This window comes from Ammospiza nelsoni, chromosome 6 (assembly GCF_027579445.1).
Source record: "Ammospiza nelsoni isolate bAmmNel1 chromosome 6, bAmmNel1.pri, whole genome shotgun sequence".
NCBI lineage: Eukaryota > Metazoa > Chordata > Aves > Passeriformes > Passerellidae > Ammospiza > Ammospiza nelsoni.
This window is the reverse complement of record NC_080638.1, coordinates 19568965-19590836: the sequence shown is the minus strand read 5'-3', so window position 1 is coordinate 19590836 and position 21872 is coordinate 19568965. Positions and strand designations below refer to the sequence as shown.

The following is a 21872-nucleotide window of genomic DNA, read 5'->3' as shown; positions in this document are numbered from 1 at the left end:
AGTCTGAAATTTTCCAAAACGGCGTAGCTAGAGGCATGCTCCTGGTGTGGCAGAGTCTCTGGGATTTTAAGGGTTTCTCCTTTGGTCCTAGGAACAGTCCTGTCCTGTACAGGGTACCCTTTAAAAACATCTCAGCATCAGCTTGCTGCTGCTGTCAGAAATCAACTTGTCAGGGCAAATTTTGCTCAGTCAAAGTTGTTACTGATGCTACTGTATGCCTTTCTAAATATGTACGCCTAAATGGCACATTGGCCTTTCACGGGAAACTATCATTTTGACCTTAATGGGTTCTTTATTCCCCAAGACATTTATTTTCCCAACAGAGCAGAGGTCTTGCAGAGGACATTAGCAATCAGTCGGAAATTAAAAAGTAGCTTCCTGACCAGAGTACACAATTCACAGTGAAATCAACAGATGTTATTGGATAAAGAATCTCCAAGTCAGAGAGGACAGTCATAACTATTTAGAAATAATTTCATGTTTCCATCATCCTTACATATATTTGTTCTACTTCCTGATTTCTCTATTGCAGTGTGTTTCTTTTGTAGATATTCTCCTCTGTGTCTTTTCTGCTTGAATTCTTCAGCTTTACCATTACTGGAATCTGACAGTTCTTCCAACTTGCAGAGTGACAATGCTTATTTTTAGCTTAGGATTCATAGTTTTGTTGTTTTGTGGGTTTTTATCACATCAGTACTCGTATGTGAGCTACAAAATTTACTTTTTCAAAATAAAGTAAGGCTTTCCTTTGAAAGGAACTACTGGAGTGTAAAGGAGGAGTTGTGTTTGTGGAAGCATTCAAAAGGAGAAATTATAAATGATGAGTTCATTTTAGGAAGACAGTCCATTTTTCTTCTCATCTTCCCAAGAGAGTCCTGTGTGTCTCTCTGTGTGCCTTTACCCAAGAGTAGAGAGTGATATTAAAGTTTTCTTCTACACATCTCTGATTAGGTAGTTGTATTTTTAACATTTTGTGGAATGCATCAGAAAAGTAAGATAACAGTATAGATTAATCCTGCTAGCCTTTAATCAGCTAATGAAACAAATGGTAAGGTCAATAAATCAGTTTCAATAGTAAATACATTAAATTCAGCTGAGTAAAATATTTTTGTTTGTAGTAATTATGGATCTGCCCTCAAATTTTATCTGTTCAATGAAAACCTACATAGAAAAAGAATTTGTATGAACAACAAGATGGATTTTGAAGTACATTACTCTGAAGTTTCAAAGGAGCAGTGTCAAGTAAAGTCAAATTTAATTGTGTTTCACTGACAGGAATGGATTCACAGAAGGACACATTGCTCATAAGATGTGCCTGCTGTGGTGGCCTTAGTGCTTACTCTGCTACATGTTTTTCTCACTTCAGCCTTTCTGAGCTTTTCCTAAGTGTAACACATCAATTCTGTGCAGGACTAATGTTTTTCACTCTTCAGGAGAGGGTTTTATCCTTCATCAGTAGGTACAGACATTTGCTGAAAAGTGATGTTACAAATTGCACATGTGTAGAGTGACAGCAACAAAAACATCTGTCCATTAAAAAGTGAAGTAGATTAATAAATTTGTAGGAACTTACGAAATTTTGTTAAGTATAAGGAGCTGTCCTGGGATATTAGAACATGTTGGCAGCTATTAGGTTTGTTTTTATTCAGTGTTCTGTAAAGCTGGTGTGGCTGGTGTGCTCTAGTGACTAGTGGGTTTTTTAGAATAGATCTTGTTTACAATATGTGAAGTGTTTATAAATTACTATTTGTCCAGTCTCTCCAGTTTTGATTACTTTAATGACACGTTCTACAAGCAATTTACTTGCTTAGATTAACCCTCATATTTATTTGTTTAATTAAATATCTTTTATTTACAAATGTGTGCATCCAGAGATCACAAGTATGCCATTAAACTGAAGAAGGATGCTGGCAGTTGCATTTGGCTTTGACCTCACTTTCCAAGGTGATGAATAAACCATTTCTTTGAAAATAGAAACATGGAATTGCCTATTTCAAGCTGTTCATTCTTCAAAAGGAGAGTTGCAATCTTTAGAAAAGCTGATCAATTCCTGATATCTCTGGCCTTTATGGCTCTATAAAGGCCATCTCATAGGAGCCATGTTTGTAGTATAGCATTTTGTGCCTGGCTCTCTCTAATCCCCACAGGTGGTTAAAACAGTGCTCTAGAGTATAAGAAGCTTTATTCCCAAATCTCTTCATCTTCTGTCACAGAGGAATGGATGGACCAATGTGTGTCACACCAGTTGGAGTCCTTGGTAGTTGTTCTGAAAGCACCAAGGTCTTTCCTGGCTCACCTGGGGAATCACTGAATTCTCAACCTGTAGGACCTACACCTGACACACCCAAGCAACCTGACAACCTGACACAACCAAATTTAAGCAGAATAAAATTGATTCTTACAACATAGTTACCTCAACATTTGTCCCTCCTCTCCTTCATCTGTCAGGATACTTTATTCTCTGTTTCTCTCACCCTGCCTCTTTGCCAAGAAACACATCATCATTTCTGAATCACCATGACCTTGTCTGATTGATGAGGACAGAACAGCTTAATATTTTCTCCTTTTTGGTATGCTCCAGCCTGACATTTACTGAAAGCATAGCTCATGGGGGAGAAAACAAGGATGCTTCTATGGTGAGGAAATCTTGTTCTAATGGGGCTGCATCAGCACTTCTAGTGCATTAATATTTTTATTAGACTGTATAGCAAATACTGGAAGTAAATGCATTAGTGTGGATCAGCATTTCTGAGCTATGGGTGTGTTTTATAGAGGCCATCAACAAGACAGTGCATTTGAAAGCTTTGTTGATCTGGATCAACAATTCAGTGTATCAGTGATTCATGCAAATACTCAGGGCCTGTAGCCCAGGGAGAACAGAGATGTGTGTCACTAATTCAAGGATTATTAGCCTTTGACTTGAAGCTGAAGTTTAGAATTTGATAGATATTGATCATCATGTGAAAACTTTCTTGTTGATGAATTTATTTCACAATGAACATAGGGGAATGTGCATGACAGTAAGTGATTTTCTTTGCCTTTGAAATTTAATTTATTAAATCTTTTTGGAGGAAGATAAAATTCAATTCTAATAGCAGCTATAAAAATCCACTCAGCTCTTAATGACTGTATATGGCATATTATCAAATGGAGGCAGAACCAAAAATTAAAAAAGAAATGTTTCCATTACATTGAAACAGCAATATAGACCCAATGTAATCTCTGGTTTTCCATGTCTTGTCCCTGACCCCACATTTTGGTCTTCTGCTTGTCTATCTGAGAGCACTTGAGGCAGCTCAGACCTTTCCTTGTGCTTGCTTTCTGAGGTTTGGATCTCCCAGCCTGATGGGTTTTCCATATCTCCCTGGTCATCATTCCCTTTGGATTGTAACTATGTTGGAGCTAGAAAAACATCAGCAGTGGAAACCAGGGGAAGTTAGGCTATGGTCTTGAAAAGGGAAGAAAAGCAACAAAGCAGCACAGTTAATGTGGGTGGAAGGAGGTACTGAATGGAGACAGGTAATTGTTAAGGTCCAAAATTGAGGGGCAGGGCTCTTGAGTTTTGTTTGTCTAGGAGAGAGAAGATGCAAAAAGGAGCAAAGCCTCAGTAAACAGCAGGGTATAGGGAAGGAGACAGAGGTGAATACTGACCAAAAAGAGACCAAAAGGTTTTAATTCACAGTATTTATTTATTGCACAGTATAATTGTTTACATAATGTAACAAGTATATTATAATGTATATATACAATCTTTCTTTCCTCTGTTAACCAAGAAATGTGGTCATAGAGGAGTAGGTACTTGAGACCAAGAGAAACTCATCATTTCTCTTTCCTGAGGTAAGAGATGTGGTGCACTTTTGGGGATTCAAGGATGCATTGCACTGTTCTGTCCCTGGATATGGATGTAAAGGCCTCAGTAATGGGAACATTTTTGTTCATATCCGAAGTTATTTACTGATTTTTAAGAACTACAGCATTTTCTTCTGCTTTTCCTAATGGCTTGGACATATTCAGTCCCTGTGAGCATCATGCTGGCAGAATGTGATGTGAAAGAGAATGAGGTCCACTGAGAGTGACTGTTAAAGATCCCTCACTCTTTGCCTAGCCAGATGAGAGAGGATGCACCTGAAATTTCAGTACAGATTTTCAGCACAGGAGAAAAAGTAGAGGAAACAATTTCCATTTCATTATTTTCCTCCTTCTTCAGTCAGTTCTGAAGGTGACGTTGCTGTATTCCGTGATTTCTTCAGAATTGCGTTAGAGTTTCACCTAAACTCCATTTCACCTTGTGTTGAAGTCCTGGTAGTGTCATAGGATATCAGTATGGGTTGTAATTTAAACATGCTCACATTGCCTGCTCTGGCTCCTTTTATCAACTCTGTTGTTTAATACCTGCCTATTACATTATTTCTACCCTTCCTTTCAACACACAGGTGAAAAACAAGAGTAAGTTGGCTTGTAATTTGTCCATATTCTGGTAGCAGAAACAAGTACATGAGCTTTGCATTCTTTTAAAACTTTTAAGTTCCTATCATATAAAGGAAAGGAAAATGTGTCAGTGCTGTAAAGAAGACATCTGGGCAGTCAGGTTGAAGTGGCTCCATGAGTATTGCTGATTTCACACATAATCTGATCCTACTGGGTACAGATTACCTTTGTGGGTAATGACCTAAAGAGGTGCCTAGCACAGGTTACTGGTGGAGGATTTGGGAAGTGCTCTCTCAGATGCCCATTCTAGGACACAGAAATTTAGATGTTTTGCTGCTTTATGGAAAGCAGAGAGCTGATCTGATGGTCTTGCCTCTTCAACAGCTGTCATCTACTTATGCTTTTTCATGTCACCAGTCAGATTAAGCAGCAGAAATGACAGAAGCAGCAGCAACACTGTCACTCACTCTATTTATTTCTCTTGAGCTCCTTTTACTGTGCTTTTGGAATACAATTTTCAGATGCATATTGGATATTCAGAGAAAGATATTCAGAAACAGCATGTTTGTTGGCATGCTCTTCAAAGCCATAGAATGAACTCATGCACTTGCTCCCAGGTGTTTGTATGAGCACATTGCCTGCCTCTGTGTTATTAAGTCCTGAACAAAATCTGAAGTGTTGTTCTCTGGTTGTGCTTTGCAGCCCCACGGAAGGATCTTGTTGGGATGTTGATGGTTTTAATGTGCTCACAGGTTGCTGCTGCAGACTGAGAGACTGTGCACCCCTCCCTCTGGTCACTTCTGCTTTGGCATCTCTGTGTGTGCAGAGACTGGGGAAGCAGGACACTTGCAATTTAAGGGTACACAGTGGTAGTTTATTGCCTAATGCATGGAGCAGTGAGCTACAGGATCAGAGTGCCACTATGGTATCAATGTGCCCTCCATTGCAGATGCAGAGACTTAATGGGTGATGGGTATTTAACTGGCAGACTGGCATCAGTCACCTGGGAAAGGGCTCTCTTCTGCTGCTCAAGCTTATTTAATGGGCTAAATTGCTGTCTTTTAATTCTCAGGTTTTTTTCTTAGGGCTTTAGAGCTTCTTTTGTCACTATTTTTGTCTTGAACAACTAACTGGAACCATCTGAATAGTTTAATTTCTGTCTGCATTTTTTTTCTTGCTTGTCTTTAGCTTACAGATTGTCTCACAACTCAATAACCATTTCTGTGCAACAGAGCTGAGCCAGATTCTCATGGCTGTTCTGCAGCATGCCAGGTGTCAGACAACTGAACCCCAGGGATGTGGCTGGTCTTTGGGGAAATGCCAATAATCATCTATGATGGTGGAACTTTTATTTGGAAAGGGGAGATGCAAGTGGGGTAGAACAAATATTCTCCCTGGCTCAATTTAAATGTTTTCATAGAATGGGGGTAAAACTCTTTTCTGATACCAGGGATGTGGATGAAGTGAGCTTTTGGTGTTGTACCTGCCTGTGCAAGACACAGCTTCTGCTCTCCACCCAGACTAAGAAAATGGTCTGTCTACGTCCTACTGCTATCTCAAAACATTGGAATGTTATAAATGTCCTTTTTTTGGTTGAGTGGGGGTGTGGGTGTTTGTTTTGGGTTTTTTTTTTGTTTATTTGTTACCCCCTCCTCCCCCATATGATCTGTTTGGCAATATATGGGTAATAGAGTGTTCTTTTAGTCATTGAAGTTATTTCCTGGTAAGCATGTTCTTGTTCTGCTTCTAAATCATCAAACCTCTGCTGGTCTGTGTGGTAGATCTGGGCTCAGTCTCCAGAAGGAACAAACAGGTGGAGATATAAATGGTGTGAATATCAATAAAGAGAATGAAAGAGTAAAGTTTAGCACATCATGGGCACACATAAAAGGGGGTGCTTTAAAGTGTACCTAGAGCAGTGGGACTGGAGAGAGCCTTTGAGCATCTCAGCAAGAGTCCATTAGAAGTGCTCAAAGACTTGAAAAGGAAAAAACATTGGAGGTCCTGTGCTTGCAGGAGAGAATCTGTCCTGTGTGAAAAGTCTGAGTGAAGGGCCTCCAAATACAGAAATCAAAATCAAACCTTACTTATGTCTTCTGGGTTTCGCCTCTCATATCCATTGCTGTATTTTAAGAATGAAAAAATACAGTGTCTTTTGAGGCTGGAGGTGACCTGAATACTTAAGCTCTTTAGCATTCTAGTTTATCTTTGCCATCACCCATACCTTGAAATGAATCTCCTAGACTGATTTTTTATTGAAGCAGGATTTGCATCTTTTGAGCCAGGATTTCCTGAAAAGCTGCCCATCTTTTCATGTGTTTTCTTTTTAGTCCCTGTACTGTGACAGTGATGAGTGCAGCCTGCTCTTCCACACTCTGGAAATGTCAGTTTTTCAAAGGCAGCTCTCTGGGGCCTCCATGAGTGAAAGCATTTCTGATGCTGATTAACTTAGGGGAAATGTTGCCAGTCAGTCACAAGGGAAATGATGACACAGAATAATCACAGAATCCCAGAATGGTTTTGGTTGGAAGGGAGGCTGAAAATCCTCTAGTTCCAACCCCCCTGCCCTGGGCATGGGCACCTTCCTCTAGGCCAGGGTGCTCAGAGACCACCCCCCATCCAACCTAGCCTTGAACACTTCTAGAGACAGGCCTTTCCTGTAGGCTTCCTCTAGATACTGGAAGGGGCTCTGAGATCTCCCTGGAGCCTTTTTGTCCCCAACTGAACAACCCCAGCTCTCTCAGCCTGTCTTCATAGGAGAGGTGCTGATCATCTCCAAGTCTCTCCTCTCAACCCACTTGAGCAGGGCTGTTCTTTTCTGTGCTGAGGGCTCCAGAGTTGGATGTAACACTGCAGGCAGGGTCTCACCAGAGTGGAGTCGAGGGGGAGAATCACCTCTCACTCTGCTGGCCCAGCTTGTCTTGATGCAGTCCAGGATATGATTGGATTTCTGGGCTGCAAGTGCATACTGCTGCATCATGTTGAGCTTCTCATCCTCCAGTATCCCCAATTCTCAGGATTGCTCTCAATCCATTCTCTGCCCAGTGTGTGTTTGTATTTGGGATTGCCCCAAGCTGAGTGCAGGACCTTACACTTGGCTTTGTTGATCTTCATAAGATTCACTTGGGCCCATTCTCCAGCCTGTCCAGGCCCCTCTGGATAGTGTGCCTTCCCTCCAGCATGTTGAGTGCACCTCAGCTTGGTGTTGTCTGCAGTCTTGCTGAAGGTGACTTGATCCCACATCCCACGTTGCTGACAAAGATGTGAGCATTGCCAGTCCCAAGAACTCCCATCACAACAGCGTGACAGCTCTAGGAAGTGTGTATGAAAGAGGCACTGAAATCCTGAATGAAAGACAAAAAAAAAATAGGGCCTTTAATTGGTACTGCCTGTTTTTGGCTGCACTTAACCCATCAGTGACAGCTTTGAGCTGATTGTTTGGCTTGGTGGGAATGATAATGCTCTAACCAAGAGCCTGAAGCTCATGGACATGGGTAGGCACAGGCACAAATACACACATGTGCACACACAGAGGGTAATTATTGTGAGATGATTTTATATGGGCAGGCAGGAGTTATTCATGGTGGATATGTAGGTTTACAAGACTCAACAGGATTACAAGACTCAACTTTATTGCATGCCTAAAGCCAGACAGTGTGAACAATTCTGCAGGTAGACCAGAAAGGTCACAGGGTTTCAGACCATAGACTGGGAGTATGGTTTAGGAGAGAAAAGGGACTGGCAGCCCACAGAGGCAGATACACTTCCTGGGCTTGTTTGATTGGTATATCACATCTGAGTAACTGCTCTTTGCTCTTTTTAACCACTTTGCTAATACAGAGAACAAATAAGGTACCCAGAAGGAGGTAGATAAGTTGAATTGTGAAACAGTTGTTCTATTCAACCCAGTCTGTTGTCTGGTTTTTATGCTGTCTATATAGTAAATTGAGTGTTTTTTCGTGATCAAGAGCACAAAAGAAAAAATGAGACAAATATCATGGTAAATCATATTGTACTCAGATGCTCAATCAGAATTCCATATATAAAGTCTAAAGTCCAGGCAGATTGAGGAGTTGCTTTTCTCAGAACATTAAATTGTGTTCCTGGCAGAGAGCAGCAGAGATGAGAACTGTATTAATTAAAATATGTCCACATCATTCTAACAGGCAAGCTATGCATTGTGCAAGGGACATAGGCAAAAAACAATATCCCCTGAGGCCCTTGGAAATTTCCTTTTCAAGATCACATCAAATGATCTGCATGCTTCTAGGCATCCAAGGAATGCTCCCCAGGCAGCCCTCTGGAGGACTCCTCTACAGGAGAAGGAGGACTCTCCTGCAGAGCGCAACAGTGGCTCTCCATGCAGTGCCTACAGCTCCAGCTGCAGCTGCTGTGATGCCTCAGACCAGCAAGAGCTATCAGCCAAGGAGAAGCCACAGTCTGCCTGGTCAAACATGCAGGTGATGGAAAAACCTTTCCTGCTTCCCTCCACAGAGCATCCAGAGCTGTGCACTGAGTTTTGACTTTACCCATGCTGCAAATAGAGAAATGCACGATCAGGATGTGGAGTAAATTTGGTCCACTTTTGGGACAGTCAAGGTCAGGAGGGTTCTCCTGGAACACTTAGACTTTATTCTTTCTTAGCTGTGTTGACCATAAAAATCTCTTCTAGAAAAAGCATTAAAATACATGTTTTAAAGTCTTCAGATCCAAGCAAGTCTATCAGCTCTTCTGATAACCAGTTTTGATACTTATATTTTCTCTAAGAAAATTTCCCTTGAGATCCAATCTGTCTCACGTTACCTTTCAGTCAGTGGATCTTGCTATGCTATTGACAGCAGGATTAGGAAGGCTACATTATTTGATCTCTTTCCTATGAAAAAAACAGTGTTTCATGTTGTTCACATCAACTCTATGTTTACTCTTTGGTACACTGAATTCATCAAAAATTCCTTAGTCCTTGCATTGTCAGGACGGTTTTGCCTGTTCCTGGGGCACTTCTATGGTCCTCCTTCCCACAGCCGCATTGTTATGTATAGGTCATGTAGGGGGATAGAATATAAGAACAAAGATAGTGTAGAAAGTAATCTTACCCTTAAGGAGTTGCAGCTGGGCCAATTATCAAAGGTTAGGAGCAGGCCTGACTTTAACAGGGCACAGCTGTAACCAGTGAGAAGAAGAGTGCTATAAAGAGTGGGGTGGCTGCTTGAGAGGGGAACTGGAGTCAGTGGCTGCTTTGTGAAGAAGAAAGAGTCAGTGCTCTGAGGAGCTGCCCATGAAAAACACCAAAAAGGTATGGAACTTTTGTGATAAGGAGATAACAGTATGGAACCCCGGCAATAAGGTGGCAACAGGTCCGAACTGCACACACCAGTCTTAAAATGTTCTTTTCAGTGCTGCTCACACAGAGCCAGGAATTGCTTCCCTGAGTGTTGTTAGGGCTGAACTTACCCTTTTTATAAGTTTGCTGTTCTCACAAGTTTTTGGCAGAAGTTTTTTTTGTAGTTACTCTTCCTGTAGAGAGTCTCTCCTGGTGCAGGTGTGGTTGTATTTGTTGTTGCCATATGCACAGTGTTCCTCGAGGTCATGCTGAATGGTGACCATTTATTTAAGTTGGCAGGAACTCAAGATCCTCTGCAGTCTGGGCAAGTTACTGGCCTAAGACAACAGCCTGTACTGACCTAGGAGTGAGGCTCAAAGAGTTGTCTGCTTTCCCCTATGCCTAGAGCAGGGCTCCTGAGCAGCTGGCTTAGGTGAGGATTAACTGGTTGTCCTCTGTTTCTTCTGTGACAAATGTAGAGATTAAAGGATAGAAAAACAAAGCAACACACATAAGTCAATAAAGTGAAACTGTACTTCCATGATGCTGGGTAAGCCTGTCTTCCAGGATATATATGTACCTTTTAAAAAAAAATAGATGAAATAATGGGGAAATAGTTGGGATGAAAAGTCAAACTCATTTGCAAATCAAATATTTAAAGGTTTAACAGATAGGAAAATTAATCGCTGCTCAAATTGACTTACCCAAAGCTGTGAGCATCATTTATGCAATGATGACACATGGGTGGAATCAGTGATGAAGCAGAGATGTAATGTAAACGCTGAGCAAAAAAAAAATTCTGTGCTAAGACTTTTTTGATGTGCTCATTATGTTACTGTAAGATAGAATGGTCACAGGTGTAGTGGAAAGCACTGGCTGGTTGAGCTAGATCATACTGACATCAGAATTTTTAAACAAGGAACAGGAGGCATTTATAGGTTTTGCCAGCCTCCCACATCCTCTTGTGTTTACCATGCCATCCTGTGTTTGTGGGTTTCTAAAGAATTGGAGGAAACTGTAGGATAGTGTTTTTGTGGATCTAGTGAGGATGTTTCTTACATTATTATTACCTAGGAAAATATACTTACTTCACTTTTTTTTGAAAGTGGCAATCATATAAGAAGTTGATGGGTGAAATGCACCTGTGTAGTAGATAGAGGAATTTTGATTCATTGTCTTTGCAGTCTTAACTCACCCTCTCTCTGCTCGTGCACTTTGCTAGAGTCTTGAATTAGGTGCTGATATTCTGTTTTGTTCCTTGTACACCATGTGTGCTAGGCCAGATTTGCATAAATGCTGAGCATTCCCAGCTGCAAGCATGAGGCTTGGATCTGTGCTCTGCATGTGTGGGATGCCATAAAAATGGTAAGTACTTTGGAAATATCACACTCCAGGGGCTCAAGTTTGTTCCTTAAATGTAGAGTTTTGGCTCCTTCGGCTTTGCTAATGGCTTTAGTTTCATGTCTGCCAGAAAAGGATTGTAAGAATGCCAAATGTTTTAAGAATATTGAGGCAAAACAAAAATTTTTCTGGTGCTAACTAGCGTTAAAAACAAAGACTGATAGTGTAATGCAGTTGTTTAGGGTTTGTGGGTGTATAGAAACAATATGTGGTGCAATGAACTGAATGTGGAGGTTGAGAAGAACTACCAAATAACTATAAAGTTACAAAATTAGCTATAATTCCCATAGAAACGTGGGTTTTGTGCAGTGCATCCCAGTGCATGTGCACTGCAGAGGAACCTGAAATGCAACAGGCAACTTGTTATTGTCTGGCATTACAGTCCTAGCTCTGATGTCCTGGAGGGCTTTCTGGTTTGTTTTTCAAATTTAATAAAAATATGTCCCTGCACTTCAGCAGCTATTTGTTTGATGGGAAGTGAAGACATCTGAGCTATTAATGCCTGAGGCAGGCCAGGTGTGGCTGTGGAAGGAGGTCCTTCTCCGTGAGCCTAATGAGTCATTCAGGGAGATGGCTGTACACTGTGTCACTCTACATCACTGCTGACGCCTGATGGAATTAATCATACTATTTATATCAATAACATTAGCAGCAGATAGGTTCAGGGTTATTAATGGTATAATTAGCAACTATGAATTTGTATCAGTGGTGTGTGTAGTACCTTCTACATTAGCATGTCATAAAAGCTATCATAGTGGGGAGACGTCAGCTGCTGAGTCAATGAAATGCCTGCTTGCACATAATTGTAATTTAAGCAGCCACATTTACCTTGGTGAGTGTAATCTTTTCTCTCTCTAGGGCTTACCATAATGCCATGGAGAGTAAAAACAGCACCAGAAATTGGAAGTATCTAATCAACGTCCTGGGGTTGTGCAAGTCTTCTCAATGCATCTTACCCGCCAGTATTGATTATACCAGTTCTTGAATATTTACAGTAATTGTTCCTAGCCAACATCCCTGGAGGTGCTCTTCACTTACCACTTATTCTTTTCCTTACATTGCCAACTTACCTACCAACTTCTGAGGCAGAACAATTCCCATCTTTCATTTATACGTTTGTGTTATTGCCTTGAAGATATTTATAGATTGTGATTGTCCTCCCCATGAGTCATCTCTTTTCTAAACTTAGTTCCTCCAGCATGTCTGTATGTGTGACCTGTTTTTCTAATTTTCTGGGTCACTGATGGAAAAGGGGAGCTCCCAACAGCTTGTGAACAGGGTGTGGGTCAAAGGACAAAAGACTGTATCAGAATTCATACCTGAACTTCCTATCCCAAACCTTTTTATTCAGTTCCTGCTGAAACTGTTGAAAATTTAACTTCGTGTCTGGTGGTTCACACTCCTCCTTCTCAATACAGGAAAGTCAAACATTAGATGAACTTTAGTCATTTAAGTTCATCTGTGTTGAAATAGTGGTCCACAGCCATACTGAATTAAATGAAGTCTTGTACTGAAGATAAACCACCATAAAATCACCTCATCACATGCTCAGGACTCTAATTCAAGAGTTAACTTTGAACATCTGCCTGTTGGGCTGAGAGTGTTTTATACTTTGCAGAAAAAATGTAGTATAGCTGGCAGGTATCAGATCAGGCTTCTTATTACTTTGCTTGTATGACAGCTGCAGCAGATCTCAGCACAATTGAATTTGTCCAGAGTGGAGGTACACTGCACATACATATATGTGCACACACATTAAACTACAGCTGACTTTATGTTGGCACAGAATGTTTTGCTGAAAATAAATGCTAGCTATACTATGTAAATAAAGTATGCAGAGGAGAGGGTAAGATCTAGTTGCCTTGGAAAACTCAAATTTTAGGGCACATTTTAATGTTTCAGGATGTAGTAATTTACTCTAGCATCCTGTCATTGTGTCTTCACTGTATGCGTTCACTGTGTTCCAAATAAGATCAAAGAAAAGCAAATCCCTACCATCCTTCAGTTAAATAAATATTTAATTTGAGAAGAATAGGACAAACAGTGCATTGAGCATGTCATTCAGCCTGAATCTGATGACCTGACCTCGTTCCTTGTTTGCACAAAGTTCTACTTACGTAGCATCCTAAATTACAAATGTTCTTCACTTGAGAAAACTCTTCAGTGCAGTATCATGTTAAGTACAACAAAATAATACAGCTCATGTGAGATGAAGGTGTCTTCAGGGACTCATAGAACAATGTCTGCCATAACATTGATGTATTTCAGAGACCCTCTGCCCTTCCTTTAGTTCTAATGTGCTCTTGCAAATAGCTTGAAGGAAGTTTGAGTGTTTGTGTACTAGCCAGGTAAGTTACAACATCTATTTACAGCTGGGTCTTTCAAAATGCTTACTTCAGCTCATGCATCTTTATCTTAGAAGATTCTCCAAGTGATATTTTCTTCATATTTATAGCAGAATATAAAGTAACTTTTCCAGCTGTGACTGTATAAAATATTTCATGTGTGGTAGAAAAGCTGTCTCACTTGTGCTGTAATCGGCGTTGGGCATTACTGAATGTCATAATCCTGGTACTTGTGGTGTCTCTCAAGCAGTAACAGCCATTGCTGTCAAAACCATTCTGAATCCACAGTGTGTACACAGAAAACCAAATGGCTGGTAACTGCCCCATAAATTTTATGTTGGTTGTCTTTATGTTAGTGTTTAACATAAGGAGAAAAGCTCAAAATCCTGGAATGAACAGTTGTGTGTTTTGTCAGTTACTTATTCTAGCACCTAGTAGAGCCTCCATATTGTTTCTAGAAAAGCTTTTGCTGTGGTCTGGTGTGCAGCATAAGTCAGAGCTTGTCTGTATTCTAGCTTCTGTATAGACCTTACAGTTGACATTTCTTAAGGGCTGGTGGAAGAGAGAGGAAGGAGCCCAGTGAGGGCAGTGTCGGAGTAGGAAGTCTGTTTGTGAATTACTGAGGGGACCTTTGGGGATCATCAGTAGGGAGTAAAGAGAGCACTGCTGTGCTCGGTTACACAGCAGTGGAAATGGAGAAGCTTTCCATTCATTAATCAATGTACAAGCATGTCCACTTTCACATAGGGGAGACAGTAAAATATAGAGCCAAGAAATTCAACTGCATCACGAGAATGCTTCCATTAATAAATTATTGCAAAGAAAAAGAGCTTTAAATTCTCATGAAAAATCTATAAATGGGGTTTACTTTGAACTGAAGCGTTGATCTTCATTTCTTTAGGGATGAATTGTCACAGCCTGAAAGTCCATGTAAGTGTGCAGTGTGTATAAGTATAACGAAAGATACAAAATATACATCAAAAACAAATACTGTATCCACCCTCTAGATCTTACCTGTTGTCTGCTAACTTCTTTTGTCTGTAATGCTGTTTGTGTCCTGATTATGGGTGCAACCTCATAGCGATTCTTATATAGGTTAGAATCAGTCAGTGAGGAAACTCCATGGAAAAACTGCATGCACCACCAAAAAAAAAAAATTTAACAAGCTTCCACTTGATTCCACTACCCTCAGAGGCAGAGTAACATGATAAAGTGTAGCCTGCTTCTCTGTTATTCATAGAAAAATATCACAACTCTTCACATTCTGTTATATTGTGTATAAAAACATACCTATTTTAATTTAGATTTTCTCCTCCTTCTCCATCAAAGAAAAGCTAGATTTCTGACAGCCTCTTTTTAGCTACTTATTAAAATACTTTAGCAAACTTGAACACTGTTGTAAACAAACTCATTTAAGCCTGTCTTCCTCTGATAAGGATTAACACAAGCCAGACATTCATTCTCTGTTTACAGCTTCCTGAGAAAGTTGTCTTTGTGGCAGACCTGTAAACCAGTGATTCAGGCTGCAGGGTGCTGTATCTCCCGCTGCATTCTGTGGGACTCAGGTCTGTAAACCCACTCCTGCTTCTGCAGAACTATATAGAGTATTACCTTTATCTTTTTCAAGAACAAAGTGGATCTACCAGCAGCCCAAGCCAATAGGAAAAAAATATTGAACAAATTAATCCAAGCAGAGCGTAATTATCTGAAGGCAGCACAAATCCAGGCATCTGAGGGGGTATTTGTGTATATGTATATCTATCTAATCTATCTGTCTGTCTCTGCAGAAACATTTAGAGGTGACTCCCTTCTGAATGAACTGAAACTGTTGAATAGCCTTCATGTGCAGCACATTGAAGTTGTCAGGCTGAGGAAGCTGGGGCTCTTCTTGGAGAAGAGAAAGTTGAGTGGAGACCTCACAGCAATGTTCCAATATCTGAAGGGGGCCTGCAAGGAAGCTGGAGAGGGATCCCTTGTTAGGAACTGTAGTGATAAGACAAGGAGTTATGGGTTCAAACTGAAGGAGGAGAAATTTAGGCTAGGTAAGGGTGATGAGGCACTGGAACAGGTTGCCCAGAGAGGTTTTGGATGCCCCATCCTTGGCATTGTTCGAGTCCAGATTAGAGAAGGCATGTAGCAGCCTGGTCTAGTGGTAAGTGTTCCTGCCTATTGCAGGGGGGATGGAACTGAATGTTTAAGGTCCATTCCAACCTTTAAAATTCTGTGATTATTACACTCAATCATTGACTTTGTCAGTTCTGCAAAGGCATTGAGGATGCAGGAAAGCAGCAGGTGAGAAGGTTGGTAGGAGTACCTGGGCATCTCTTGTTCATGAAAATGTGAATAAAGGGCTTAGACATTTCACATAAACTAAGCCTTGATGTTAGTCACCTGGTGCAGTGTGTTTCCGTATTGTGGTGCAAGTTCCAGTATCCCTCAGCAGCAGCTGAGGCAAAGTTCAGAAGCCCTCTGGACACAGAAAATAAACAGTGAGGTGGGCTGAGTCATCTTTCTGATATCAGTGGTGTAGCAGATTGGCCACTCCAGGGAGTTAGAGCTCCTCCATCACTCCTGTTGTCCTGGAAAACAATCCTGCTGAGAAGGAATATGGGTAAGGGGAAGGCAAGGAAATAGCCAGGAAATTTTACTAAATGCAGTTCATTTTGTGTTGCTTCATCCTAACAGTGCGATGGCCTGGAACTCCCACCCAGAAATTAAGTGTGAGCAAGAAAACTTTTTTGCATTTGTATACTGGCAGACCCATATGTCTTAAGTACCAACCTTCTTTTTAAATCTTAAGAAATAAGGTCACTAGGAGCCTTCTCTAAGGTGCTTTTGTGAAGCTTTTTCCATACTTTCAAGGCACTCTAGAGATGCATCAGTGAAGGTACAAAACCAGTAAAATAAGTGGGGAAAAAACCTGGATTTAATTAGAAGTTGCAGTGAGAAGGGAACCAGCCTATGTTACGGTCTGGAAATAATTGCTTTTATCCAGAGCAGTCATCCTCTTAGGACATGGAAATTCCAGAGGTAAATTGTATGGGACAGACTGAAGCAAAGGTTTTCTTGCTGTTTTACACTTTGAAGAGGGGTGTGATAAGTTGTTGATCTGAGAGGAGAGTGAAATGGTTAGAATCAAACTCTCACAACCTAATTCAAACCTTCTGACTGCTGCTTTCGTTTGGTGCAGTGGAGCAGCACCATCTCTGGGGTGACTTGCAAAGGGGATAGAGCAAGTCCAAACAGCCTGGAAGCCTTGTGCAGAGACTGAGGGACAAGGAGCATGGAGGCCACCAAAGGGAGGCACTGCTAAGCAGCATTCTAAAACATGGCCCCTTACAAATGCCAGGAAAATTCCTTACTCACTGATGACAGCAGAAGGCATAAATTGAGGCATGAAAGACTCTTTGTTCACTGAGCAGATGGAAATGTTTGGCCACTTTGTGGATTTCTTCTTGCAGTCTGGACTGGAATTACCCTTGTTTTTGTACCATCCGGCATTGATGTTTCCCAGAGTTGCCCCTTAAACAAAGCAAAAATACTCTACAGCATATTAACAGTGTGAGCATATCACAGTAAATGGTTTTATACATAATACAACATGGTCATTAGCCAGCTGTGCACATAAAACACCAAGTGGAGGCAGCAGGATGCAAACCAGGTTCTTCAGCTCTGAAGACATTAGGCACAGAGGGCTAAGGGAGCTCTCCCAGCCCATGTGTTGCAATGGAGAGTGCTTTTCCATCTGCACTAGTCATCCTTCTCCAGGGTGTTTTACAACACTGCAAAATGCCTATAAGCCATGGGCTAGCTCAGTGAGAGCAAACTAATTACACAGCAGGCAATAACTCCTCTGTGATAATCATAGATCTGTTGGCCATGATAAGTTTTAAGCCTTCCTAAATTACTGCCAGTCAGATTTGGACAGGTTTATATCTTGTGATGTACCACAGGTAGAAACATCTCACACTGGCCTAGCCTAATGTCTGATTCTACCTGCTCATCATATTACTGTGTTTCTATATAATTAGAGAAAGAGAAAATATTTGACAGTATAGCATAGAAGGATTTTATTAGCAAAAGTTTATGGCCACAAGTTTTATTGGCTAAAGTTTATATCCGCACCAAGTTATGTACGTCATCCTTAACAAGTGCAAATAAAACTTGTATATTGTGCCACATACACTGTCATGTATTCAGAACATGCTTAAGACCATTTCTGTTTCAGTGTCTGCATTGCCTCTTCAGCAGTGGAAACACAAAGACATGGGCCTGATGGTCCTGAAAGCTCCACTGGTGAAAACACAGCAAGACACTGATGTCGGCTCCCCATTCTCTTTGCTGCCCATGTATTTGCTAGGTCTAGGAGTACCTGGTAAGGACTAGTGTATGCCATGCTGGCTGGCTGGTTTCTGAAGAGAGAAGTTGTATTTTCTGTTGTCCCGTAGGAGGATGGAACTAGGCAAGTAGATAAATTGATCATATTTGATAGATTTTCCAGCGCTATTTTGTCTTGGTCAGTTATTGCTTACAGTTGAATTGCGAAGAGTCAAAGAGATTTTTTTGTTGTTGTTTTAAGCTCATTGTAAATTCAGGGAGCAGTTGAATAGCATAAGTAGATTAACATCTTTTCAAGGGCAAAACAATTTCCTGATAAGTACCTCTGAGCAATTAAGAGTGCATCAGTTTTCTATAAGGCCTAACCATAGCTGCTGTGAAGGATATCAAGCAAAGGCTTTTGTGCTTCTTTCTTTTAAGGAATACAAATAATTTGTCTTTCCCAGTTTACACTGTCAGAGCTTGTGCAGTGCAAGTGAAAGAGAAGAACTCCAGATTTCTGGAACATCTGAATCCTAGACTTCCCCCTAGTATGAAACAAAGATGGAGTTTCCTAACCTTCTGCTATGCAAGTGCTCGTGCTTTCACACCTGAACTGTGGTGGAGATGGGCTGGGTGGAGCATTTAAGTTTATCTCAAGCAAATACTCTTCTTTCTCTTGAGGGGAAAAAACAAACCCTTGGAACTGCAGTTTTATGTCAGTCTCTGAGATACCTATGCTATATGAGATCACTGTAAGAGGGAGAAGAAAACAAAGCAGGAGCTGGCTCAGAGATTCAGCAAACATCAGCAAGCTGCCAAGTGATCATTTTAGTGCTGCAGTTGTTTGCCTCTGCAACATTTCAAGGACACTCATTAGAAAAGCTTGATGGGGAAAAATCCTTTTAAGAAAGGGAATTCTGTGGTGGCAGTTTCATTTGGAAGAGAGAGACAATGCAGTATTTCTTTCATAGGAGAGAGAAAAAGCAGATTTGATAATAAACAGTTCCTTTATTTACTCTGTTCCTATTACATTACCTTTTATAAAACATTCCCATTTAATGGTATCTCCTATCAGTATATGCCTAAAAACTCTATAGGAGCCTGAGATGGAGTTTAATGTGTATTCACTGTGTTTTTGTATCCAGTCTCTCTTTCCTTGAAAAGATACTGACAGTACTGAGCAGCTTTACAGTGGGAAAGCTGTTGTGCTTTCTCATTGTAATAGCAATATAGGAAAAGCATTCAAGAAGTGTAAAACAAACAGCCTTTTTTATTTAAAGGGTAGTGAATATCTTCCCCTTTATCCGTGGTAATAGGTGCTGCTTAGAGAGATTTCCTAGTTGAATGGAATGTTTCCAAAGGACATGAATATGACTAAGTTGTAACCCAATGTTCCCTGAAAACTCTCAGCCCACGAGGTTTGCATTATTCTTTCTGTTTTCCTCCATAATACCTCTCCTTTTCCTAGAATTGATGGACTGTTCTGTTCTCATATAACAATGTCCTTTCAAAGCCTGTAATCATCTGACCAACCAAATATTTGTGGCAGAACCATTTAATTTCAAAGAACTTGTACACAGTGTCATAATTCAGCCCTGGTTCACTTGTGTTTTGGCTGAGGCAAGGGCTTTTCTCCAAGCACCAAGTGATAGGAACTTTGCTTCCCTCAGTCCTGCTCTCTTCAGATACTTGTTCTGATGCTGTCACCTCTGCATTAGCTGGTGAGTGCTGAAATAGAGCAGAAATAATGTGATGCTTTACTGTGGCAACTTTACATATAAATAACTCACAATTGGAGAGGTTATTACCTGACATTATACATTCAGTGGTACTGCAAGTGTATGCTCTTGGACATTTTTCCACAACAGTTCTGATGGGAGTGGGGTAATGGTACCTTTTTTTTGTTTTATTTTTCATGCAGATACGGAATTTGCACAATAGAACTGCTACAAAGAGTCGTTTTTCAGATATTATCGCTACACACTCCCGAGTTTGCTTGCACTTATGGGAGGGGAGTTGCAAATCTGCAAATTTTGTAGTTTTGGGGCCAAGGACTACAAAAGATTTGATTTGTGTTGTGACGAGTGCAGTCTCTGCTATTGATCTTGGTGCAATGTCCTTGTTGGCAAACCAAGAGAGTATAAAACTCCTGCTCTCTTAAAGAAGGCACTGGGCTGGGTTAGGTCTGCCTAGGGTCATTGAATGAAAATTCAATGACAATTCAAAATAATTGTCTTGTAAACCCCTTTTTGCAGAGTACAGGCATTGTCTTGCTAGTGCTAAACTGGTTAATCATAGATGAGTGAGAATTTGGGCAAGTGAGCTTCCAGAGGATGCTGACATACTATTTCCTACAGCTCCTGACTTCTCCTGAGGCTGGAGAAGGAACAAAGACTCCTTTCAGAGCAGCAGAGGAGTCAGCTGCTTTATCTGTAAATTCTGGGACTTCCCCTATTCAGACCATGTCTATGCCCCATCACAGTACACTCATTTTTCTGTTTCACATTGCCTAGGCAGCTACTTCAGTGTGCAGCAGCTGTCTCCATCCTGCTGTTCATCCCTGTCAACACAACAAACCTTCTCCTCAAACCTAATTCTGCCTTTCAAGGGTCAGGAGCTGCTGCTGAAATATCCTTTCATAATCTTCAATATCCTCTTATTGCATCCCACTGTACTAACAATTTAGCCTGGGGTTTTGCATACTGAGCTTGCTGGGATACCAAAAGCAGAGATTATGGGGTACCATGTGGCAGTGGTAGCAGCAGTGACTGCAAATAGCTTTTGATTCCATTTCAGGCCCTATGCAGAGGCAGATGGTTAGGAGCAGTTCAGGCAATATTCAGTTGTCTCGAGAGGAAAAGATGGTCATCCTGATTCCTGTTTGTGTCCTATGGTTTGGGAACAGATCACATAACCACAGGCATGCAAACACCTCATCCAGATCCTAGAGACTTGGATGGGCAGTGCTAGAGTTTGCAAAAGGAGAATTACAATTTGTCCCCAAAAAAATTTCCTTGGTAAGTCAGTCTGCTAAATTTCACAGAAGTTGTCCTTGCTGCCACAATACTGTATTATTGAAAATATCCCAGAACAGCTTTATTTTATGTCTCTACAACTCAGCTCCAGTTTGGTATAGGCACAGACTGCTAATTCATAGCATTACTGCCAGATCTGTGCAGGCCCAGAGTCATCAGTGATGAGGGTGTAAAACAAAGCAATCAGGCAAATTTCAGTTTCTGTATTGGGGGAGGAATAAAAAAGGGAAGCGTGTGGTTTTTTATTTCTTGCATTATAATATTTTACATTAATTTTAATTACTCCCTTTTCTTTTTTTTTCCTACATCCATTTCAATAATGTGGTAGGGATGAGTGACAGCCCCAGTATGAGATGTTGGAAAGGGATGGGGTTATTAAGAAAACAGATTAATTGAAGCTTCTGGTCATTGGAACAGCTGCCATTGTAACCAGATGGAAAACCCTGAAGTACCATCTTTTTAAATAATCAGAAAACTTATTGAAGTGCTAAAAAATGTCCTGGGCCTGAGTTGAACTTCTTTGTATTTGATGAAAGATTGAATAAAATTGGACTGTGATGGTGTCTTAGTTCATTTGCTTGCTTTAAGAGTAAACATTAATCTCATTTATCCAGACCATTTGTACTTTGCTTAGGAGTGTGTTTGGCTGACCCCTTGCTGTCCCTTGTACTAAAGCAATGCTTATTAAATCAATTGTGATTTTGTTAGAACAAGAATATTTAGACAGAATAGCCCTTGACATTAATGTTCCTTATCATATGAAGCCTGCTTATTAATTTTGACTGAATGTGTAAACACTCTTTCAAAATTATTTTTCTCTATTCTTTTCCTGGTATGGGGCTATTGAGGAGAGAAAGGACATTATTTTCTTGCCTTTACCAGACAAGTATTTTTGAAGATGTAGAGAAAATGGTGCAGTTACTGTTTTTAACATGAGCTGTTGGAAATGAGAAGCTTTATCCACACACTTTTGAACAGTCACAAAATACTTGGATACTTTTCCTCAATAGTGAATTAAACATT

At 40.6% G+C, this 21872-nt stretch overlaps 1 protein-coding gene across 2 annotated transcripts in view; it reads left to right on the top strand.

Moving 5' to 3' along the window:
• The window catches only part of TSPAN4 (tetraspanin 4), a 187460-nt gene that overhangs the window by 62735 nt on the left and 102853 nt on the right, over window positions 1-21872 (top strand). The window contains exon 1 of one of the 2 annotated variants that reach the window (XM_059474420.1): window positions 9681-9721. The exons of the other annotated variant lie outside the window; for it this stretch is intronic. Within the exon in view, the coding sequence (XP_059330403.1) occupies window positions 9704-9721 (18 nt within the window). The 5' untranslated portion in view covers window positions 9681-9703. Of the gene's footprint in view, window positions 1-9680; window positions 9722-21872 lie in introns of those variants that run through there. 2 annotated transcript variants of the gene reach the window in all.